General features: G+C 44.1%; 1 protein-coding gene across 2 annotated transcripts in view; it reads right to left on the bottom strand.

The window, feature by feature from the left end:
* Window positions 1-15069, bottom strand: part of GNAS (GNAS complex locus) — a 124583-nt gene that overhangs the window by 66584 nt on the left and 42930 nt on the right. Inside the window, exons 1-2 of one of the 2 annotated variants that reach the window (XM_064729606.1) lie at window positions 11213-11718; window positions 7544-7616 (exon numbers count right to left, since the gene is read on the bottom strand). In XM_064729606.1, the coding sequence (XP_064585676.1) occupies window positions 7544-7616; window positions 11213-11351 (212 nt within the window). In that variant the 5' untranslated portion in view covers window positions 11352-11718. Of the gene's footprint in view, window positions 1-7543; window positions 7617-11212; window positions 11719-15069 lie in introns of those variants that run through there. The other variant, XM_064729607.1, reaches the window with a different exon arrangement.

Raw genomic sequence — 15069 nt, 5'->3', positions numbered from 1 at the left:
ATGATAAGGAGCACTCTGTTCACATATAAACTAATTCAAGTGTCCATCTGGAAAAATTAGTAAAAACTTTTTTTTTTTTTGAAAAATCAGAATACTGCCCAATCTGTCCATTCAAAATATACAGAAAGTAAGAAATTCCATGAGATGCTACAGAAGAAAATTCTTCATGTAGTGCTGATTCTGTAGCACTGGCTAGAGAAAAGGTAATCACTCTGCACCATCTAATTAAGAAAAGCTGGTGAGAACCTGAAAAACCCAGGGGAATTTTTCAGAAAGGACATGGAAGTGTGGAATAGAGACATACATTTAATATTCTCCACAGAGAGCTGTATTTTTGAAGTTATCTGAAGTTTTTTTGCAGTATTTAATACAGTTTGTGATTTATGAAATAACAAGTTAAACAGAACACGATACATTGGTTTATACTACTAGATGTTTGCTTAAGATAAGAAAATGGAGAAAAATGCACCACTTCCACTTTAACTCATGAACATGGAAACCCAAAATATTTCAAAAATCAATCTGGAGTGAACTGAGGAAGACTTTCTTTAGCTGTTTTTTCTAAGCCTCATTTTATCTCAGATTCTGCTGTGCAACCAAAGTTGAAGGAGCGTTGCTGCTGCAAAATGAATTTCCAGAAATTAAAATCAGAGGCCTGAGCAGGAGACCAAAATAAGCACCCCAGGGAGGAAATGCAGGAAGAGTTCATGTACATCTACACCAGCCACAACACATTCTGACTTCGTCCAGGTGGCAGAAAAAACAGAAAAATGAAGATAAAGGGTGGGCTGATGCAGGAATATTTAGGGATCAGTGTTGCATCAGGGAGAAAAATGAGGAGTGGAGGAAACAGGAGACACTCAGAAAGCCACAGGTCCCAAAGAGGAGCTGCAGATGCTGCAGGGGAGAAAGGATCTGGGAGACAGAACAAGTTCCAGAACCCAGACTTGACTCACTCAGCTACCCACTGAACGGTTTATTTTCTGTTTGGGAAAATAAAAGGAAACTTGCACATTTGTTTGATTTTACCAAAACTAATGAGTAAAATCCCACATCCACCATCAAAAGTCAAAACCCTCGCAGACCCATTCACAATGTTTTCCACATAGTTAAGCCCTAAGCTCTCTTCTGTCTCTCTCTTTTGCTTCTCAGATTACATCACTCGTGCTTATTCCGCTATTCATAGTTATTGCTCTCCAAGCTCTCTACAACTATAAAGCTTTCTCCTGGGTTGATAGCTGCATACTTAAAAAGCTTTTGTGAAATTTAAACCTCAAAACAAATAGAACTACTGCCATATTTTTGGCCAGTCCCTTTACATGCCAAATCATGTCTGCGACATATGCAAACTTAGCTTGAGGGATGAGTTTACTACTGGGTTTTTTTGTTGTTGGGTTTCTTTTTCAGAAAACTGAAATATTTAGCTGAAAGCAGAAATGTCAAGTTGCAAGCCAGGAAAAGTAATTCAGAGGATAGAGAGCTCTCAACATGTAACAACATAAAATTGGTAGTTTAAATACTGCTTTACTAGGAGAATTCAGCATTTCCCAACCAGTAAATGCAGATAAGATACACATGCTGCTCTGAGTAATACTATGTTTTCCATGAAAATAAAGAAATTATATTCAATACACTCCTTCCTTCTTTTACCTACCTGAAAACAAAGCACAATGTAAAAATGAAAGTCAATGCTTTCTTTGAACACTGTGCTGTCACCTCTCCACTGATGGTTAACCTGAGCCTACCACGAGCATCTAAAAGCAGATAAAACTAGCCAGCTTTTTAAACTCTTAGATTCCTTCATGTATTACTTTTCTGTAACATTTCAGGAACCTAAATAACATGATTTTAACTCTGAAAAAAATTTCATTTCACTTGCACGTGGAAATATTTTAATGGCTTGATCTCAGAAAGCCTCTGAGCAAGGTGAAGGAGTTATTCCAGTGACTATTTGAATTTTCAGTATGTTAACAATCCTTGCCAAATGAGGCCCAGTGTAGGTATTACAAACAAGCAAAATTTTCTGAAAACTCATTTTACAGCATTTAAAAGTCACACTTGAGTAGCAGATCTAAATTGCAAAGCATTTGCACAAGTTCTTAATGGACAATGTCTTTTATCTTCAGGCAAGATCCCATAAGAAACTTGAATAAAAACCTAACCCGGACTCGGAAGGTTTTCTTTTTTGTTATATGTAAAAAATATTAATGCTGCTTCACTGAGTTCACTTTTACTCTGTCATAGAAAAGAATTTTTGTCCTTGTAAAAAATAAAAGTATTTTCAAAGGAAAGATAATTTCAAGCACATAAAAACTCTCTTAAACATGCTAACAATTAAGAAATTACTTGGTTGCATAGGTGGTTTAACATCACCAGGTATTACCTCCCGTTTCTTTCAAGCTGAAGAAAGTTAAATATAACTTGTATAAACATTTTGCATAAACTTTTACAAGCTATAAGCAGTAGTCAGTTATTTTTCATAGTATTTATTAGCTGTTGGGATATCTGTCTCTTGACAAAATTCACCTGCACAGCTGTGCCAGCTCTCAGGACAAGAGCTAAAACTGAGTGAAACACAAATCCTGCTCCCCTCTTTGACCACACCTGCATTTCATGTTCTGCAGCCCAAATTTTGATCTGACACCATAAGCAGTTGCTCAGATAGAATTGAACAGACACGTACACACAAATTTTCCATCACCCCACTGGTGTCCTCGAGCAGGAGCTGAGAAAAAAAACCCCAAAAGTTTGTGCCTGAAAGCTGCAGAAACCTCTTGACAGACACTGAGATGCAAAGAAAGGAAGAAAGGGGGCGAGGGGAATCACACACCCCAAGCCTCCCCCACTCCAATTTTCAATTTTACTCAAAAACACCAGGAAAAAGTTACTTTTGTTGCCAGTCAAGTAAAACACAATAAAGTCTGTTTGTTTCTTGGCAAGGAACTGGAGTGACCATTCTGAAAACATGGGATTGGTACACAAATGTAAAGGAACTATAAAAACACAGCAATCATAATTGTGTACACAAGCTAAGATTAGCCATTAGGAGGGAATTCATTATTTTGGAAGAATTTAGTTATAAATATTATACTTTTCCCTTGCTCATAGCATTAGCTTCTCTTCCCTAAGATCACACGTCTAAAAAGACAAAAGTTAGAAAAACCCCACAGTATCAGACAACTGAAAAGTAAAGTTACTGAACCAGAAGTTGTTTCACTTACAAGAGAGACTGACACTGACTAAAGTGATTAAATAAAATTATTTACTGCTTTATGTGACATAATGCTGGCAATGGATGTATTAAGAGAAGATTAGAAACCATCAATGACTACTTTTCTTTACTCACAAACTCCTAAATCTTGGTGAGAAAAAAGAAAATGTCTGAAATCTTTAGGAGGGCGACTTGGCTTTCTTAGCTTTCTCACTGAGAGAAAATAATTTTTAGAAGTACAAGAGAAATGCAAATATATTTGTCATTTAAGTCTTGAATACAAAGCTATTCAGCTCTGCTTATGCCATCAACACCACCATATTTAATAAATACACAAACTCCTATTCAGCACTTCAACATACTAGTTCAAGAAAGTGTCAACATTTTACATCATTTGGGAAAGTGAGGCTGAAATGTATTACCTGAAATTTCCTGTAACCTCAAGACTTCCTGAATCCTAAACACTATCCAAACTTAATAATCACAAAGGCATATTCCCCTTATTTGTTAATCTTTGTAGTGGATTTCGTAAGTCACATTTCAACCATTTATTTCTATTTAAATATTTCTGCTTGTCCCAGTTTTTCCCATGACACTTCAAAATTGTCTCTTGCCCGTGCCAATTATTCCCCGCTTTCTAAAATTGTGCATGACAATGACCCTCTCCTTAGAGTCTGTCAGCCAAAGCCACAGTGATCACAGAGGGGAAAGATGACTTAAAGAAATCAGAAGTAAGTGAAAGGCCATGTGTTTTTAGAAGCAAAGAACCCCAGTCTCTAGACAGCACAAAAAGCAGCTGTTTTTCTTTTCCTCTTCAACCTGAGCTACACATTTAATTCTTCCAACTATATTCCTTAACTCCTCCTATCCTCCCTTTTCCATTTTTCATCCTCTGAAAGATTGCCATCTTAACTTCTGCACAGTCAAAAGGAGAAGGTTTTGGCTCCACCTTATCAGTGGATGCTCACAAAATACTGTTTGCAGATACCTACTCCTCTGGAACTGCCTCATGAAAAGACAGCTGAAGTGTTGAGGAGGGAGGGAAGGAAAGGAAGGGAAGTCGCAGGCTTCCTGCTATTAAAAGCCAAATTTAAACCCTTCCTACATCAAAAGGGCCTCTGTTGTTGGCAGTAATGCAAAGAGTAGAAAATTTGGTTGATACGGCTTCTGCATTACGCTTACAAGGCAGCTCTTCCATGGAACCAGGGACACTGGAAAAATCTGTGGGGAGGCCACACTCCCATTTTTCATGGAACTGCTGCAGGAAGATGTGAGATGATAGCACAGCCACCTGAAGCCATTCTGCAAGAGCTGAAAGTGGGCTAAGCCCTTCCAGAAAAACTGCATGCAGAAAAGCCTGTGCTGCAGAACATACCTTGCTTCTCCAATACTCTACTCCCCAATGCCACAGCACTCTTACATCCCACACACCACCTTCACTACAGCAACAGAAAAAATATATTTCTGTCTCTAATTCATCTAAGGATTATAAAAGGAACATTGAAAAAAAAATAGTCTTTACTGTAGTTAACTTGCCTACAACTTTAACTACCATCACATTAATCTTAGCTTTAGCTACTCAACACATTAATTACTTGAAGCACTTGATTCCACATAGTTCCTCAAATAATTAATTAGCTAAAGGGATTGAGAATTGGAGTCCCAGAGGAAATTCTAGTTTCATAGAACTACACAGATTTCACCTTGCAAAGTGCTACAACAATCACCTAAAGGCATGGGACAACTTCAGCTATTCAGGGGCAGAATCCTAAAACCAAACCAAATAAAATCCCCTCACATTCACTGAAGTAGGCCAGCACTTTTAGCACTGGATATCCTGCTTAGTCACCAGAAAGAAAAGTAAAACTAAATAAAAACTTTTGATTCCTTCATTCACAGCATTAGACATTTTTCCTAACAGGTAACTTCTCTCTGCTTCAAATATCCATTGCCAAAGGGCAACCAAACCAAGGCAAACAACTCTAAGACACGACTTTAAACTGGATTTCTTTCAAAACACAAGAATAAGCTGTACCAACAGAAATAATTCAAATCTAGTTATGTACAAGTACACTACAATTAATGAAAATTTATCATCTGCAGCATATTACTATTTTCACCACCTCTCTCCTGCTATTCATCACATCAGCTGGGGTTTATGTGTGTTTTATGCAAACATGTTTATGTTCCAGAGCAACTGATCAGGACATGATGAGAAGTAATGCTCTGCTCTTCCTACCCTTCCAAAAAAACCTCCATGCTATTTCTCTCATTAGCTGAATCCCACATCATCTTTCCACAAGGTAAGCAGGGCAGAAGGGGAATGAATCAGGCAAAAAGGGTAATGGAAAGCGAGACAACACAGAGAGCAGTTAGTTATTTGGAAGAAAATTCAAGTTATTTAAGGACAGATGTGTAACTTGCAAGAATTTCAAAACACTGAAAAACAGCCTTTTCCCTGCTGTAAAGTGCATGTTATGATCTACTGATTATTTTTGGCAGCAGAACCCTAAAAACGATGCGTTTTAACTTACTCCCTGCACACTTTAAATATACCACCCTTCTGCACTGGGTTTTATGCAGCCCAGTGTTCCAACAGGTATTACCCACCCAAGGACAAGCACAGGGGACAGAATGCCATGGGGGACAGCCCCGGTGCCACCCCTGGCCGGGCTGTGCCCCGTGACTGGCAGCAGCTGTGCTGGCACAGCCCTGCCCCGTAACCCAAACCCCCTGCTCTGAGCAGCCAGGAGCCAGCAGAGCCTCCTGAGGCCAAATCTGCCATGTTGTCCTGGATTCCAGCTGCAGGCTCAGCCCTGCCCAAAGCCCCAGTGCAAAGGGAGGCACTGGAGGAAGCCCTGCTGCTGCAATCCCAGTGTGTCCCAGTCCCCACCAGCTCTGCCCAGGTCCCACACAGGGTTGGGGTTACCCACCCACACCATACACCACCCACTACACAGCACTGTTACCCTTTAAGAGAATCCACGTGCTGATAAACTTAGAAAAGCCTTGTTGCTTACATGGACTGACACTTTCAAAGATACCAGGGATCCACTTCCACTTTCATTTATGAACTTTTTACTCAGCACCCAATAGTGATACCTACTCAAACAAGTCAACTCATGCAAGTCTTTTAAGTCACTCAAGTCTTTTAAGAGGTCTCTGCAGCAGCCCAAAGGACAGAGACAGCTCAGCAGTAACAGGATGCAGCGCTAGGCACTCATGAAAAAGTTATTTTGGAAATAGAAAATATTCCTTATTAAGAGGAGCTAAAAACATGTAGCCCATAATGTATTTCTTATGAATCAGTCTGAACTTTCATCCAAAAGACTGTGTACCTTATCTGAGCTATCATTTGCTGATTAGGAAGAAGTACTGTCCAGACTCCTTGGCTAAACTTTCAGCTCAGATATTCTTATTAAAGAATTAACTACTGGAAGGCTAATAAAAGCTTAGCCTTCCCAAAAATGGAGGATTCACAAAATAGATGATACCACTAAAAGCTAAAGGGTAGCAGTACAAAACTGTTATGTTTGAAAACAAGCATGACAAAATCAATAATACAATCTAAAAAAAAAAAAAGCCCAGAAAATAAGCTTTGAAATTTCAACACTTTGATTCAATTAGTATTAATTTAGCAGCTTTTGGTATACACACACACAACTGCAAGCATAAATTAACATGCAGAAGAATCTCTTCCTACTCTCTAGCAAAGTTAGTAAAAAAGTTAGCAAAAAAAAAATCTTTTTCAGACAAACAAGAAGATATTAATTTTCCCTATCTTAATGCCATTCTCCTCTTCACAACTGCTAAATAATGGATATTAGATACAAAAAATAAAAGCTTTTAGAAAGATAATTTAATACAAACATCTGGGCAAGCAAACACAACAAAATCTGCAAAATTCAGAGTACGATTTCATTCTGTCTGGTCACAGAAAATAAAGCCTTACTTGCTCCAAATAAAGAAAATTGTGCTCACTTTGTACAATGACACAAGGCATGTTTACAGCAATATGAACCAATGTGCTATAGCTGAGGTAAATCAGTGTCAGCCATGTTGTGAAAGAAACTGCAATTAACAGACCCACAAAATTCAAAACTTAAATCAGCTCTGCCTTGATATAATAATTTTATACTGCTGATCTTACTTATGATTGGTGCCTGACTTCTTCAGGTTAATGTCTATTAATCTCATCTAAAAATACCCATCCAAATTCTAGAGAGAGTGAAACAGCAGCAGGAGGAAAATACACGAGATATAAACCAAGAGCACTGACTGCAGCACAAAGGAGGAAGGTACAATGTAAAGTGAAAAAGCAAATGCACTTACTCAGCATTAAATCCATTCACGTGCAGGATCCTCATCTGCTTGACTATTGTGCTTTTACCGGATTCACCAGCACCTAGAAAATGAAAGTAAGTCAATTTCAGAAGGAAGCATAAGTGATTAAGGCACACACTAGAATTTTTTTCTTCGGGCTAAAATCGAGAAAGTTGGGTTTCTCAGCGTAAGAGTGAAAAGTGAAAGAAATAATTGCCACTGGAAACTTCAGTTGTAGCTAAAAATAAATGCCCAGAGCAAGTCATGTGTCAGATCTGAATCTTGGATCATTTCACTGTCCATTTTTCCAGTGTCAATGTTAAAAGCAGACTGCAGTATTTGGAAAGAAAATGGACAACTTCAACATTTTACAGAGAAGACGACAGGGAACATCACAGCCTGGCTGCCTTGTCACTACTATCTGACAGAGGGAAAGGCTGACTGAAGTCCCTATTAAACCAAAGAAATTCTGTTGTATCCTTAAAGAACTCTGAGTTTGACTGGGTGATGATGAACTGCAGCCAAACTCCGTAACTTAAATCACAAGGAATAAAATATGTAGATACTCACATTTCTAAAAGGAAGGCATCCCTTTAAGCCTCCACCCACAAAGCTACAAAAAACCTCCTCTTATTTGTGTCTTGTAAGCAGCCTCCCACCCTCCCTACATGTTCCAAAAGCAACCCCACGCACGAGGAGAGGCAGAGACCACCTTTTGTGGCTGCTGCTCTCCCCTCCTGTACCTGCAGCACAAAAGCCCCACTCCACTTTACTCCAGTTTCCATAAGTAGATGGATGCTATTTCTGCTGTGCTGCTCGGATGCCAGAGCACAGGGCAGCCCATCTGCCTATAGTACCCGTTTTTCCATGCACGCTGAACAACTCCAACAGCAGCATTTAATTGAGCTGCTCCACGCTGCCAGATCGGCAGCTTTCTATATAAAGCAAACATATTTTTGCAGGAGTAGTATCGTAACGTGGCAAAATTTAGAAAGATTCCCCTTAGCATCTCCTGGCTACTGGTTCATTCCCCTCCCCAGCCTGTGTCTCAGCCACAGGAACTGTATGTCTGTGGCAGAACGGGCAGGGAGGTACAGTTTGTATTTATAGGATGTCAGGCCTCTCTGCTAGCACACACTGACAGCACAAGCCTCCATTTTGAGCCTCATGTTCAAAACTGTATTTTAGCAGTTACATTTCAAGGTTCATTTTCTCACAAATGCTTTCCCCCTCTGCTTTCTACCTTCCTTTCCTTCTCCCTCACGAATTCCCAAAAGTCCTCTTCTGCTCTCCATAAAACCTGGTTGCATGTTTTGCCACTTTAATCCCAGAGCCTTACTCTTTTTCCCTCTCCTTGCTCACTGCTGTTCTGTAAGCATTTAGAGAGCAGTTTTTATCTACAACTCCTTATGCACACGCCACTTCTTCACTAAGCTGCTATTTTATACCATACACCCTCTGTCTGATCAGGCAGACTGCACCATGCAATAAACACAGGTGGATAAACCAACCAATAATTAGTATCTTGGGATAAAATAGACTGGGTTATCTTCACAACTAAGCATTATTCACAAAGGCAGTATCTGCTATAGTCATATGTCCATTTAAATATTAATAACAACTAAATTTAAGCTGTAACACTAAATCACATTTTATATTTATACGCATTGGGAGCCAAAATCTTTACTTCACTTGGTCCAAGAAGGAGGCTGGACAGTTGTTGCATTTGCTATAAACACATTCGGTTTGATATTGACACACCTGGGTTCTCTGGATCTGATACAACACCAGTGAACCAAAATGATGTATTACATGTACATTTCTCCGTAAGTCTAGCTCTACATTTGGCTGCTTGTTAAGGCCATATTCTCAACAACAATTACACACACACATTTAACTTCACCACCAAGGAGAGTTCCATTAATTTCAGGGAGACTGCTCGTGGCAGCGGGGCAAGCACGTGTACAGCAATGGGGCCTACGAGCAGCAGCATAAACCCACTAGAATATTCAGCAGCTCCTCTTTGTTGTCATTTGAATATGATTTGAAAAGATTAAGAACACTTTCCAAGCGCCTGGCTTCTTATTTTATGTGTCTTATAGAGGAAACATAACATAATAATAGGGAGGTGAGCTTCTATATTTTTGACCAGTGAGTTACAGATTATCCACAATTCATGGCAGAAACTGTAACAGCTGAGCTATCACTTCAAACACACTCACAGATGACTTTACTGCCATCGCTAAACACACGCACATTTTTATTTGCAAGTATCTAAACTATTTTTCAGCCACCAAAACTAAAGAAAACAGAAAGAAAACCCAGGCAAGCCCATCATGTTTCTGTTTGCTGAAATTTTGCCTCTTACGAAAGCAACTCCTCTGATGACAAATAGTTTCTATGTATCTACGTAATGTGCAGCCTGAAATCTGGAAGTCCAAGACATTTCCCAAGAGCTGAAGTCCAAATTATCCTGTTAAAAGATTTCTATTGAAGCCCTGGCAGGCTCCTCAGTGCTGCAGGTGCTGCTGTAGTCCCAGTCACTCTCCATTTATATTAAGTCTCTCTCTTCAAACGAGTATTTGAAAGATTTTACTGGTGATAGTGCGCTTCCCAATTCACCGCCTTCAAAAAACTCTTTTTTTCTTTTTTTTCCCCTCCTTCCATTAGGGTTTTTCCCCCCAAAACGGAGTCAGCTCGGCGAGGCCTAGCCTGTGCTCCACGCTTCAGCCCTGCAGAACGTGCACAGGCAGTCCCTCGGCGTGACCAAAACAACCCACGGCTCGTAACTGCATCCGATCCTACAACACTACTCCAGAATACTCTGAAATATCGAGCCTAACAAACATTTGCTTGCCCTCTCCGATATCGATATTTGGACCCTTCCGTTCCCTGAAAGCCACAGCCCACATTTGTAAACGTCTCTCCTGAAAAACAGGAGCAGGTAACCCAGCGGAGCCGCTGGAGCAGCACCAGGAGCCCGGCTCTGCCAGCGCTCCAAGGCGCGGTACCTCAATTCCTGGTGCGACAGCGGCGGGTGCCGAGCCCGCCGGGGCCGGGGCCGTGCCCGCCGGCCCTGCGCTGCTCCGCGGCCCCAGCGCGGCCGCGCTTCCCTCCGGGACCGACATCCTCCCTCCGTTTCCCCCAAACGATTCCCCGACTTCCTCCCTTCCTCTTCCTCCTCTCCCCGGCCTGGCCGCACGTCCCTGGGCACCCCGGCCCCGGCGCGGGGAGCGGTGTCCGGCCCGGCCGCGCCGCTCGCCCGCGGCCGCTGTCAGTGCCCTGCCCTGTTTATCTGCCCGGCTCCCCGCGGGCCCCTCGCCGCGGCATCCCCGGCCCCCTCCCCACGCCCGCCCGAGGCCCGCGGCCGCCCCGGCGGCGGGCGCTGCCCCGCGGGCGGAGAGCGGCCCCGCGCCGCCGCTCCGTACCTGCCCCGGCCCCTCCCGCGGCGCCCCGGGCGCTGCCCGAGCCCTCCCCGCCGCTCCCCCGCACCGCGCCGGTCCCCGCGGCGGCCCCGGCCCCGCCGCCCCGGGCGCTGCTATAGCGGATCCCCGCGGCCCCGGGTGGGCCCTGCGGCTCCGTGCCCCCCCCCCGGGCCCCACCTCTCTCCCCCGGCCTCGCCGTGCCCGGGCTGGGGCCGCTGCCCCGGCGGGGAGGGGACGGCCCGCGACCCCTTACCCAGCAGGAGGAGCCGGTGCGTGGCCCTATAGACCTGCTTGTCCTTCTGCAGCTGCTTCTCGATCTTCTTGTTGGCCTCCCGCTGCGCCTTCTCCTCGTTGCGCTGATCCTCCGTCTTGCTGTTCCCTAAACAGCCCATCTTGGGGAGGGGAAGGCAGGGACGCGGGGCGAGGGGACGGGAGGCGGCCGGGGCTGCCGGGGGGAGGGAGGGAGGGAGGGAGGGAGGCACTCCCGGGCTCCCTTCTTCTTCCTCCTCCTCCTCCTCCTCCTCCCCCCCTACTCGCTGCTGTGGCGGCCGCTGCCCAGAGCCAGAGACATGGAGAGCGCCGAGCCCGAAGCCAGCCGAGGGGGGGCCGATAGCGATGACTTTGCTGCCGCTCCGCCGGGCCTCCTCCCCGGCAGCTGCAGCTGCCTCTCCTCCCCCGCCCCCCGCCGATCCCCTCGGCGCACCTTTCCCGGGGGGTGCGGAGCGATCCGCGGGGATCTCCGCGCCCCGGCCGGGCCGCCGGCTCCTCTAGAGGCAGCAGAAATGCTCCCCCCCGCGCCGCACGCACAGGAACAAATCCAGCTTCAGTGCCACCCCCAAAAAATAATAATCCTCTTTAGATCCAAAGGCACGGGCTCCAGGCGCGGAAACCTCCCCAAATGCTCGGCGGGGAGGATCGGGAAACGTCTCTTCCTCGCCTCTCCCCCCGCGCCGCGGGGGTCACGCAGCCCCGGTCCCTTCCCTCGCCGGCCGCCGCAGCTCCTCGCCCTCCGGCCGCACTGGGGCGGGGGGGTCCAAGCCAAACCCCCCTTTTTTTTTTTTCCTCCCCTCTCCTTGCTGCTGCTCTTTTCACATGCGCTTTCCAGGCGGCTGAATCCTCTCGGCGAGAAGAAAATACAAAATATAATGTGTGTAAAAAGAAAAAAAAAAAAAAAAAGGCAAGGAAAAAAAAAAAAAAGCAAGCCCGTTTGCTCTGTGCCACGAGCAGAACCTGTCCCCTCACGGTCGGATTTTTCCCCGTCTTATTTTTCCTGCTCTCTCCCGCATTTTTTTTTTCCTCCTTTTTTTTTTTTTTTTTCTCCCCTTTTTTTTTTTTTTTTTTCCCTTCCCCTATTGAGCGGCTCCGCGGCGGCGGAGCGCGGGGTGGGGCGAGCGGGCCCACACTGCACGCTGGGAGCGAGCGGGGCCGCTCACATGATGCCCGCGTCACCCCGCGCCGCCGCCGGCGCCCTCTTCGAACCGGGCCCGCCGCCGCTCGGGGCCGCCCCGGAGCCTCGGGCCCGGGGCACGCCCGACCCCCGCCCCGCGGGACGGAGGCGCCCGGAGCTGCGCTGGCACTGTTCGCAGGAGCCTGAGTAAATTGTAAGGGAGTCGTGCCCCGCGACTCCTTGTGTTACGCTTGGAAATAATTAATGATGTGGGAGTTGTGGTGCTGAAGGGTTTGTGTCTGGTTTTTTGGGTGGATGCTCGCTCGCACCCCGCCATTCGCTGGGGTCCATCCCTGCCCATCCCTGCGGCTTCTGTACCAGCAGAGAACCGCTGGATGCACACATCGGGTTTTTTTTTTCCTTGCTTCTACCCTGTCTAGCTCCATTTTCTTCTCTAAAATACATTTTGAAAACCTCATTGCAAAAATTACACAACTTATCAGTTACAGCTGGAAAACAAAGGTTGGTGCTTTGCTCTTTGTATAACCCGGGTCCCTAAAATACACAGGTAGTTTTTCTCCATGCACACACCGCCACACATGAGTTAGTGAAATGTCCTTTACAAATATTATTTACCCTCATTTGCAAAATTCGATTATCTACCACATTGTTCCCACGAACACACCTTCTTACATAATCCAGTTGCTATATTTAGAAACACCCACAGTAAAATAATTATGTGAATAGAGCAAACAACTAGGAGGTCACAGCTAATGTCATCAAATACATCTGTTGAGCTGCCCTTGCTGAATGAGCGGGGGACCTCAGGAGAAACAGGGAACATCACAGTCACTATTTTTAAATGCACTGGAGAGATTTTTACTGGGGTCTCTAGGTGTTAGTTTTGGCTAAGAGCAGTTTTAAAAGATCTTAGAGAAACTTGGCTCAGCAATGCCCAGATTCATCTGAAGCAAATATGGAATAATTCCTTCTATCTTTTATAGGTTATTTATTTGTATAGTTTTCATGTAATACACAATATTAAAATATATTTTAACTGTGGAGTTTACAAGGCATAAAAGGACTCAGAAAAGCAGAATTTGGACTGAAAATTAAAGAACCTCATACTTTTTTTATGGTTGCGAAGAGACTGCAGAAGTGCCAGTACCTGCCACCTCACACAGGGCAAAATCTGCCCCAGCCTCCAGGCTTTGCTTCCCTCTGGGGGGAAGGGAACCCATCTCAAGCTCCAAACATGATGAAATACACAAGCAAGATACAAGTTATTGTTGGAAATATACAAAAGGCTAAAATCTCAGTGAATGGTAGAAGATACAAGTTATTGTTGGAAATATACAAAAGGCTAAAATCTCGGTGAATGGTGTCTGCCCAGGGAAATGGGATGGGTAAATATGCCAAAGCATCCATGGACAAGGAGTCACGGCTGTGTGGATGCTGTTGTCCAGCAGTGCACACCCATCCCTTCCCAAAGAGAAACCAGGAGGTTAAACTCCCCCAGGAATCCCTGCCCTCCTGCTGTAGGTACCTTGTGCCTCTGTCTTTAGGCTGAGCAGAGCATGAGGCAGCTGAAAAAGAAAAACACACTCAGCTAATTCACAAAGCTCCCAGTTACTTACAACAGAATTAAGAATTAGCTCCTTGTACTACAAGTGTTACTAAAGTGTGAAAGTGTCAAAAGCTACATGAAACAAAAAGAAAACTCCCACATTGTATAACCTATCAGCAATAACAGATTGTTTTTGTCTTCCTGAAATCTGACAGGACTCAGGACATCAGGCACTTCACAAACCCAGTGAACTGCCAGGAGTTTTTTCAGAGCTGTCCTGATTAGGAGCCCATCGTCTGAAGAGTGAGCATACCAACACATTAGCTGTTCTCACTCTTTTTTATTTGTTTAAATAACATAAGGCTGCTAATGTGTCTTTAGAATAAATTGTGTTTCTTATTGGATCTAGTTCCATTAGCTTCCATCTTGTAAAAATACGTGAACTTGAGTTTCACGAGACTCCTGCCATCAGAAGGGTAAGTGCAGGCACAATCTGACCCCTGACTCACCACAAAATTAAATCTCACTTCTGAAGAACCTGCAGCCTTGGGAACAAATAATGCAAAGATAAAATAACTATATGTATGGGCATAGTGCCTCTGTGATAAAAGTCTATTTGAAGCTTGAAAATAGGGTGTTAAAGGACACTGCTGCACGTTAAATGAAAATGTTTTCCAAAAAGGTAAAGTAACAAGAATGTGGAAATGGCTGTAAAAGGACATCAGGAGACTTACGGCTATTGACTCAATCCTGCACTATTTAAATTAAAGGGAAATACAAGGTTACACACAGAAGACTGTGAGCATTGCACACTTACAGATTAAATTCAGATTCACCGATATTCCTCCTGTGCTTGAATATAACACTTTGAGTAGAATAGAGGCTGTTGTTTTTATTTTTCAGTCTAAATGAAATGCAAAGTTTCTGATGCACCAGCACACATCTCAGGGCAAGGATTTCACAACAAGAACAGGGGGGTTGGCAGCATGAAACAATATTCTGCTGTTTTCACTTCTCAAACCAGAAAAGATCTCGCAAGGAGAGGTAGCAGGATAATTAAAAGCAGTAATATTTCAGTGGAATATTTGGGAGAAAGGGAGGGTGTATAAAAGTTCCTTGTATCTATAATCTGTTTCAGCCCATTTGATCACTTTAG

The sequence above is a fragment of the Zonotrichia leucophrys genome, chromosome 20, assembly GCF_028769735.1.
Source record: "Zonotrichia leucophrys gambelii isolate GWCS_2022_RI chromosome 20, RI_Zleu_2.0, whole genome shotgun sequence".
Classification (NCBI taxonomy): domain Eukaryota; kingdom Metazoa; phylum Chordata; class Aves; order Passeriformes; family Passerellidae; genus Zonotrichia; species Zonotrichia leucophrys.
The sequence above is the reverse complement of the archived record's forward strand: the minus strand, read 5'-3'. Positions and strand labels throughout refer to the sequence as shown.